Source organism: Lupinus angustifolius, chromosome LG06 (genome assembly GCF_001865875.1).
Source record: "Lupinus angustifolius cultivar Tanjil chromosome LG06, LupAngTanjil_v1.0, whole genome shotgun sequence".
Taxonomy (NCBI): domain Eukaryota; kingdom Viridiplantae; phylum Streptophyta; class Magnoliopsida; order Fabales; family Fabaceae; genus Lupinus; species Lupinus angustifolius.
In genome coordinates this window covers 27,595,300-27,604,552 of record NC_032014.1, presented here as the reverse complement: position 1 = coordinate 27,604,552, position 9,253 = coordinate 27,595,300, and the positions used below count along the sequence as shown (strand labels likewise).

General features: G+C 30.1%; 2 protein-coding genes across 2 annotated transcripts; both read left to right on the top strand.

Annotated features, from left to right (window-relative positions):
* Positions 786-2,185, top strand: LOC109350573. Its single transcript, XM_019591797.1, has 2 exons — positions 786-1,609; positions 1,666-2,185. The coding sequence occupies exons 1-2, from the start codon at positions 786-788 to the stop codon at positions 2,183-2,185; spliced, it is 1,344 nt and encodes a 447-aa protein (XP_019447342.1).
* On the top strand, positions 2,194-3,792 carry LOC109350634. The gene is made up of 5 exons (XM_019591859.1): positions 2,194-2,425; positions 2,510-2,716; positions 2,800-2,892; positions 2,975-3,076; positions 3,317-3,792. The coding sequence occupies exons 1-5, from the start codon at positions 2,216-2,218 to the stop codon at positions 3,710-3,712; spliced, it is 1,008 nt and encodes a 335-aa protein (XP_019447404.1). The 5' UTR covers positions 2,194-2,215; the 3' UTR covers positions 3,713-3,792.

The window sequence follows — 9,253 nt, the reverse complement described above, 5'->3', positions numbered from 1 at the left end:
ATTAGTTTTCAAGGAACCAACTTAGGGAAAACGTATTGGTTGTGGATAGTGATGCATTGTGATTTTAGGATCATTGCTATTATGCAAATTGAAATAACTTGGATAATGTGATTGAGTTGTTATATATTCTAAAGCTGTCCATTTCAAGGAGAAACAAGGATTGGTTCACATAGATGATAAAAATCCAAATTAGATGAGAGGCATTCACATGTGATTGATAAAGAAGCAACCATATTCGCTAAACCAATGTATGCTTTACAGTGCCAACCCTAGAGTTTGATATCTTCAATAACTCCATAAGGAACTTTTGCTCTTCATCTTTACTATATGGTGATGTATTTTGCTTTACTCTTATGGTACATATTCATGACATAATAAAACAAGTTTGGGCTTTATTTATCATTTATAGGCAGCCATAACTTTGAGTGTAAATACCATACATCATATCCCCATAGGTTCTTTAGAATTTTGCTGAGTTTTTAAGGGTGTGTTAGGTATCTCGTTAGCAAAATGACATTGATTTTATGGGATTATGACGTTGATTTTATGGGATTATGACATTGATGCAGGCATGCATCTTTATAGTATATCAAAATAAATGATACCAAGATATCTGCATTAAATTGTTTTCAACTAATATGACTGAATTTGCAAAACACTATGGTTTAATTTGTCATGCATGCTTGCATTGAGGTAATACTTAAGTTGTTTTTAAGTTAATCATTTAGTATCTCTAATGATTTAGTAATTGAATTTAACATCAAAAACAGATTCACACAGTTATGATGGATAAGAGTTGGATTGAGAAACCAATTAGATCAAAGGAGTTCTTGGATGGGGTGGTGCAATTTTTGGATTTCGCCTTTTCAAATGTACCTATAAATGATCAAATTCCATGTCCTTGTATTACATGTGGATTTCTTAAAATGGGTAATAGAATTGAAGTGTTTAGTCATCTACTTCAAAAAGGGTTTCCCAGAAAGTACACATTTTGGTACATGCATGGGGAAAAGCATGTGCAAGATAATGTTGAAACTATAGCCCAACCACAAGAAGAGTGGGTTAGACAATATCCAATGCAGGATATGTTAGATGATGTTTTTGGCATCTTTGATGATAGTGGAATTCAAGATTCCGGCCACTCAAATATACCAAATGATGACCAACCTAGGGGTGATGCAAGTAAAGTCCAACAAGAAAAAATAAAAGAGCAATTAGGTGATGGAAATGAAGAATTGTACCCTGGTTGTAAAAAATATAGTAAAATATCATTCATTGTTCTATTGTATCATATAAAAGTCTTATGTAGTGCAACTGACAAAACATTTTCTATGATCATTGATCTTTTAAATGATGCTTTTCCCCATGCTAAACTCCCAGCATCTTTATACGAGGCAAAAAAGTTGATTAAGAAGTTAGGTTTAAGCTATGAAAAGATTCATGCATGTCCGAACAATTGCATGTTATATTGGGGTTCATTGGAAGACAAGAAGAGAGATAATTGTAAGATTTGCAATGCATCTAGGTGGAAATCTAATGGAAATATTAGTGGTGCAAATGATATAGTGGTTGGCCAAAATAAAAAATATATACCAGCAAAGGTCTTACGGTACTTCCCACTTATACCAAGATTGCAAAGACTATACATGTGTTCTAAAACTGCAGAGCTTTTGAAATGGCATGGAAGGAGTTTGACAAAATGTATCCGGACTTTGCTTTAGATTCTCGTAATATACGGCTTGCATTAGCTACAGATGGTTTCAATCCATTTGGAACTTTAAGTTCTAATAATAGCATTTGGCCTGTGATGTTGTATGCTTACAATTATCCTCCATGGTACTGTATGAAGCAAACTTCTCTCATAATGTCGATGATAATTCCTGGTCCTAAGATGCCTGGCAATAGTATTGATGTTTACTTGCAGCCCCTAGTTTCAGAGTTACAAAAATTGTGGAAAGGAGTGGAAGCTTATGATTCCTCTACAAAAGAATCATTTCAAATGCGTGCATCATTGTTTTGTACTATTAGTGACTTCCCAGGTCTAGACAACTTATCTGGATGGAACACTCATACATCACTTGCTTGTCCATCATGTAATTTTGATACAGAGTCTAAATGGCTAAAGTTTGGCGGAAAATATTGCTTCATGGGACATCGTCGATATTTACCACTAGATCATAATTGAAACTCTTCAGGAGAAATTGAAACTCGAAAAATGCAAGCAATTCAGGTTTGGCATTTGGAAAAAACTAAAAAAGTTATTGTGGAACTCAATGGTTATGGACAAGGCAATGACAATGGCTCAAACTTACTTGTGAGGTTTCTTGGTAAACTAGCTCAAAACTCAACAATTTGTCCTATTTATGTTAAAAGATGGGATTGGATGTCAAAGGATAATAGATACCAACAATGGAAATATATTGAGGTAATTATTTAAAAAATTTGCAATTTTAATAATTTTTTCCTATTGTCATTGAAAATTGACTAGCGTATTTAATAATGTGTGAAGGAAAATTTTGAGTTTGATTATGTTGCTGGAGTCAAATGGGCTATGAGTACTCTAGGTGAAAGATGGAGGGCCTATAAATATAGGTTAAGGTGTAAGTATTTCTATCCTAATAAAAGTAAGGAAGACATACTTGCTAATCCTCCTCCAGGTTTAGATTGTGCTGATTGGACTGCATTTGTGCATCATTATAAGGAGGATAAGATGAAGGTAAACATTATGTTGTGAAGTATTTAATTTCTCCAAGACTTGTATTTTTTTAATATAATGACTACAATGTTTGGCAATTGTAGAAACAAAGTTTGGCGAACACTAGAAGTCGCAAAAATCTTAAAGTTTCCCATGCTGGTGGTAGTATGAGCAATGCAAGGAGAGGTCGTCAAATGGTAAGTTGTCCTAGGTAATTGTATTATTGTAAAGAATGAAGTTTTGTGAATGTAAAAACTTATGTTTCATTGGTTGTGTTAGGAGCTAAAATTGCAAAGACCTGTATGTCGTGGTGAGGTTGTTTTGTCAACTTTATTGAAGAAGGATGGAAGCTATGTAAGCGAAGAAGGAAAAACTCTAGCTGTAAGTAATTTAAAGTCTTTTCATACATGATGTGTTACATATGTCCTAAAAAGTGTATCATTTTTAGAACCATTTCCTAAGTTGTGAAATGGATAATGGTATGCAGTTAGTTAGGTAGGCAAACGCATAATATCATTTTGTCCTTTCTGATTCTATTGATGCAATTTTCCATTATAGGTTACTGCCATGCAATTTGCATTTTGCCACTATATAAATTATTAATTTCTTGTTATTTAATAGGATAAAATATCAGAGCATTTACCTCAAGATCAAGAAAATGTCACTACTTCAGGTGTTTCATCAAAGGTATTTGCTCATCCTAATGATGCAATTGGAAAAGCATATGGAGCTGAACATTCAGGTCGAGTGCATGGTTTGGGCACTGGTATTTGTCCCTCCAGTGTTTTTGGAACGTCTAGACATTTTACTGGTTTTTTGAATTCTAGTGGCTCTAGTCAACATGTTGAAGACTTGAAGAAATATGTACAAACTTTAGAAGTAAAACTATCAGGGTATGAAGAGACCAAGGAGCAACTTGCACATACTCAGAATCGTTTGGCTACTCTTGAGAAGTTTCTAGTCGAAAAATTTGGTAGTGAGTTAACCACTTTCGCTCGTGATGTTCCACCATCTTAGATATGGTTTCTTAAAATTCATGAACTTATATGATCATAACATTTTGCATTTTGTGTTTATCAGCATTTTTGAATGTTAAACATTTGGTAATTGTATAAGATTCAATTTTATTATTATTAGCTAGCAAATATTTAATTTTATTATAAATTTACCATTATATTATTGAAAATAAAGATTGTGAGACAATGACACATTTGGATCATGAGAGGAGTATGTAAGAAAGTAACTTTAAATAAATTTAATTAGCCACGGATGTATTGTGGAAAAATAAGCAACTTAGCCACGGTTGTGGTGTGGCAAAATCAGAAACTTAGCCACGGTTTGACTGTAGCTGAATTAAACAGACTGTGGCTAAATAGATGTTACCACATTTCACAGAAGTGTAGCGAAATAACATAATGACCGTGGCTAATTTTTAGCAACACCATTCCTTGCCACAATGACATTAAGTGTGGCCACTCAATCTAGCTACAGTTTTTCCCCACTTTAGCCACGGTTTCAACCGTGGCTAACAGAAAGTTTTATTGTAGTGATTGTAGGGGGACAAAATACAAGTCTCCATTGCAAAGGATGAGTTTAATGAATGTAGAGAGTATTTGTTGGAAAATCACACTATATGATGCACAATTTCAATGTCATGAGGAATGATCTCCAATTTAAGGCATGTGACCATGTTTACAGAATGTAGTTCACTTCTGGTACCATCCTGAAACAAAGAGAATTTCCTAATATTCCTAAATTAGAACATGATTTCAAAAAAAATAGTAACATTGTGGCTGGTAACTTTCGATTAGATTTGCTAATAGGTTAGATCCAATACCTTATTTCCTTATTTTGATTTGTATGTTTTTCTGTTATGCTTATAACACATTTTTATTTATTATAGACCTAGAAATATTGGTGCTTTTGATAAGCTGATTTTCTCCAACAAACAAGCAAATTTGAAAAACGTTTATTTTCAGTATGAAGGATTTTTTTGTATTTTTTCGTCTTATTCTTTATTATTTTAGTTGCCACCACTACAATTATTTTTTCTCAATGTCACTTATTTTTAATTAAGTTTTGGATTATCTAAATTTTTTTATGTTCTCATCAGTGGTGATGTTATTACATGTACTCTGCTGGAAGCCCACACAATGAAAATTTTCAACTAATACAACAATCAATCTATTGGTGAACCTATGATCATTCTCTTAACTCATGCTAGAGTCAAAGAAGGGCAAGGTGATGTTGTCTATACAAATTTAACGAATTTTTAAAAAAGAAATTATGTTAAATTTTATTTAGATTTATGATATATCTATGGGTTTTGCTAGGTAAGTACCCACCCACTGTTTCTAACTCATCATGTGGATCAAAGGTTTTGATTGATGAAGAAATAACCGACATTCAGAAGTGCAAGGAGATGTATGATGAAATTGTTTTATCTACTAGTATTTACTTTGCTTTTTCATTATAAATATTGATTTCCTACTTACAATAATTGAATGTGCATTATTTTGGACAGTTTTCCAACTATGTCTCTATGATGTGACAATTGAGCCGAAGTAATAATCAACTCTCACAATATTGTAATTTATCTAATGATGACCGACTAATGTATATAGCAGAGGTGAAGAGTATTACTGAAATATCCACCCTTACATCAACTAAGGTATATTGTAGATTTACTCTTTCCATTCATTAATTTTTAATCACATATTTAGCTAACCATATTCAACTTTTTAAGAGGAAATAACATTTGTAAATGTTGGGATAACATCAATGTTTGTTGTTGGCAAGCAAGGATGGTACTATGAAGGTTTTACTAAGTGCACAAAGAAAGTCAATGTTAAAGTTGGTCCTTTCATCTGCAAGTGTGGCCCCCATAATCAGAAATCTATTCCAAGGTAACATTGTTTCTTATTATCAATATTTTCATATTTATGATACATATTGAAATTATCAGCAACTCTATTATAATGATTTAATTTTTTCATTATTTGTTGGATACAATCTGGACATCAAGGTTAATCACCAACATGGTAGTGGAAGGTTTGTGTTTTGCGATTGTCATTGTGCTGACATCATTGGCATATTTGTGTCTAACCTCAAAAATCAAAGGCTGACAATAAGTAACTTTTTGATCTCTCCATTTAACATGCACTAAATTCATTGTATACAAAGAAATTCGTCGAATATTAGTACATTCTGCATAGTTACATAAATATCTTATATGTGTATATAGGAAGGTGAGGAAGATCCAAGGTATTCTCTTTAATCCTTGATGAACTGTTAGTAAGGACTATGGCATTAAGGGTCAAAGTACAACCATCGCACAACCAGTCGTCTGTTATAAGATTATCTAAAGATCTAAATCTGATCAAAAAAGTACTTGATCAGATTGGAATATTTGAGGTACTTTATCAAATCCTATAGTTATTACTAATTACTGAATTGAATATTTGTTATCTGATTTACTAATTATCTTATCTACTACAACCAACCAACAACTTCTGATCATTAGAAAGGGAATTGTTTCCATTGAATTCGTTCAATTAGATTCTGTGAGTGGAATACATGATTTATTTTTATAAAATATTTAAGTGCATAATAGGGGTATTCATTTGATAAATTTATATATTTCAACTTTTATGGGTAGTCTATCTCTATGACTGCTGGCCATGATCTAGAGCAGTTTCAAGTTGTAACTCTAGCCAAGAGATTGTCTGGTGACTTAGACTTGGACCTGCTACAAAGCCTACACTGTAATTTCAATCAATTGTCATCTTCGAAGGTGGAAAAGCATATCAAGACTAAATGAGGATATTAGCATCACAAATTATTGTAACCTTTTGAGAACTACCTTTCTTTTGTTGCATCATAGTGTGATATTTTATTGTGACCTATTTTTTGTGAACTCATCTTGTTGACATGGGAACACACCACTCCCATGTTAACATAGTAAACATCTATCTCACTCTCAAAATTTTGTTCATCCTATTTGTCACATCCAAAACATGTAGTATTTATCTGTGTTATTGAAGTACCTACTGACCTATGAAGTGTTTCAAACAAAATATTATATATTTTCATGTATGCAATGATAATATGAGTAGGAAGTTAGATACAAATGAAACATGTGAATATGACATATATACATAGTAAATGTAAAGAATAAAGGTATATAATAAATGTATATTCTATAAATACAATATGTTCATTAATAATAAATGTTTAAGAGTTCGTAGGAAGTTATATACAAATGAAATATGTGAATAGGACATGATATAGATAAGGAATGAAAATAATATTTACTATATATAAAGTCAAAATATGGTATAACCACCACCATGGTCTAATTTGTATTTTTCTATTTTGCCATTACCAATTTGTCATATTTATAATAAAAATCATATAATAAGGGTGGCAAATGAATGAATTAGGATGGATTTGGATATGGATGCTAATGGATAGACGAAAAGATATCCACCAATCCATATAAATTCATTAAACTATATTTTAAGTTATAAAATTCATCCATATCAAATAGATCGCAATCCATCTAATTCATCCATGACCTCATTTTCATGGATATCCAATTCATTTGTTTTTTTATTGAAACTAAAAACATTATTGAAGAAAATCATTATTTTAAAAACTACCATCTCAATAAAACATTTTTTAAAATCCCATTTAATAAAAAGCACTTTTACAAATCAGTTTTTAAAATACTGATTTATTTTAAAAAGTGATTATTTAAAAAAGTAATTTTTTGAACTTTTAAAACTATCATGTTTTTTTATAATATTCTACAAGCATTTGACTTTTATGGTTCTAGGTGTAAAAATTTAAAAAAATACTTATAGAGTATAATATGTATGCAATGTGAGTGTAAAAATTTATACATAATCAATACATCATCTGACACTCATTTTGGTTACTTTTCTTTTGAAGAGTCAATTATGATTGATTAACTATAAATGGGATGATGCAGTAACAGTGTATAAAACTCATATAATGTCAGTGCATATATTTTCTTTCATACTTATATATGTTATGCACTTTAGAATAAACTTTTAATATTAACTACATACACATGTCTTATAATTGATAAATACTAGAAAGGAGAGTAATAATCATAGATCAATTTGCTTGAATTTAATTTTCTTAAATATTTAATGAATTTAAAAAACAAAAAAAAAATCAATTTTTGAATTGTTGTTTTTTGAATGGATTGGGTATCCATCTGAATGAATATATCCATAAACATTCATTGAATATAATGGATGGATATGAATTCATTCATTATCAACCTTATCCATTGGATTATATCTATTTGAATCTATTAGCTCTAACGAATAGTTTTGAATAGATTTAATTTGGATGAATTTAAATAGATTTAATTTGGATGAGTTATGGATTGTGGATAATTTTGCCCCACGTTATAAGGTAACCACCTCCAACCCATTAATTTTAAATTAGATGTGGTAACAAAAATACAAAAATATAATATAAAGTATACTCAACACAAAAAAGTATAAAAAATTCATAACAACACAGGCCGACATGCACAAAATGTGTGTTTCACACTTGTAAATAATAAAGGTAAATATAAATGCATATACTATGAATACACTTTGTTTATTAATAATAAATGTAAATACACTGTTATATGTAATGTCCATTATTATTTACAAATAATGAATGTAATGCTTATAAGTACATTATGAATTTGAAATAGAGATATATACCATTTGATGACATATTTTAATTATTTCTGTTGCCTTTCATGGTTCATCATATAAATATTAAATGTAAACAATAAATCATAAATGTAATTTTAATAAAGGTAGATAGTGAATTTTATGTAGAATAAGTACACTAAGGATACACTTGGCTTATTAGTAATATATTTATATACACTGCCCTGTGTAATATCAAATATTAATTAAAAATAATAAAAGTAATGCTTATTAAACTCTATGAATTTGAAATAGACTTAGTGATTGCATTTCACATGTTTGAATTATTTTTTATGCTTTTTGTCTATCATCATCCGAAAATATGAACTCAATTATTAAGTATATATCATTCATTGATGATTAAATTTTCTACATAAATACATTTTAATTATTTCACTTAAAACAAACAATTTCTAACATGAATGATAAATTTTTGGCTATGTTAACTTTGTTAATCTCCATTGGGTGATTTCTTATATTGCATTTGTCTGATCATATCATTATGATATTAGATATAATGCTCATCTATATGAAAATGGTGTATTACTTTAAAAAAGTTTGTATAACTACTAATAATATATGTTACCCTATGAGTCTTTTTTGATGTATGTGGTTATTTCTTTCAACAACTTGTTATTGTGATTTGTTACTTTAATTTAGTAATAGTCATTTATATCCTCAATTTTATAGGACTCTTTTCAAGAGGTGCTTTGCATTGAAAGTTAAGGGATCATATTTACACTTTATATTTATTAGTTAGGAATATTTACATTTTAAGTAATTAAAGGTTTATTAGAGAAGTGTCATATAAGTTATG

Coding starts and splice junctions, on each gene's coding strand:
- LOC109350573 (XM_019591797.1), top strand. CDS start 786: ATGGATAAGAGTTGGATTGAGAAACCAATTAGATCAAAGGAGTTCTTG. Junction 1,610..1,665: donor ATACCAGCAAAGGTCTTACG/GTACTTCCCACT, acceptor CTAAAACTGCAG/AGCTTTTGAAATGGCATGGA.
- LOC109350634 (XM_019591859.1), top strand. CDS start 2,216: ATGCAAGCAATTCAGGTTTGGCATTTGGAAAAAACTAAAAAAGTTATT. Junction 2,426..2,509: donor AACAATGGAAATATATTGAG/GTAATTATTTAA, acceptor TAATGTGTGAAG/GAAAATTTTGAGTTTGATTA. Junction 2,717..2,799: donor ATAAGGAGGATAAGATGAAG/GTAAACATTATG, acceptor TGGCAATTGTAG/AAACAAAGTTTGGCGAACAC.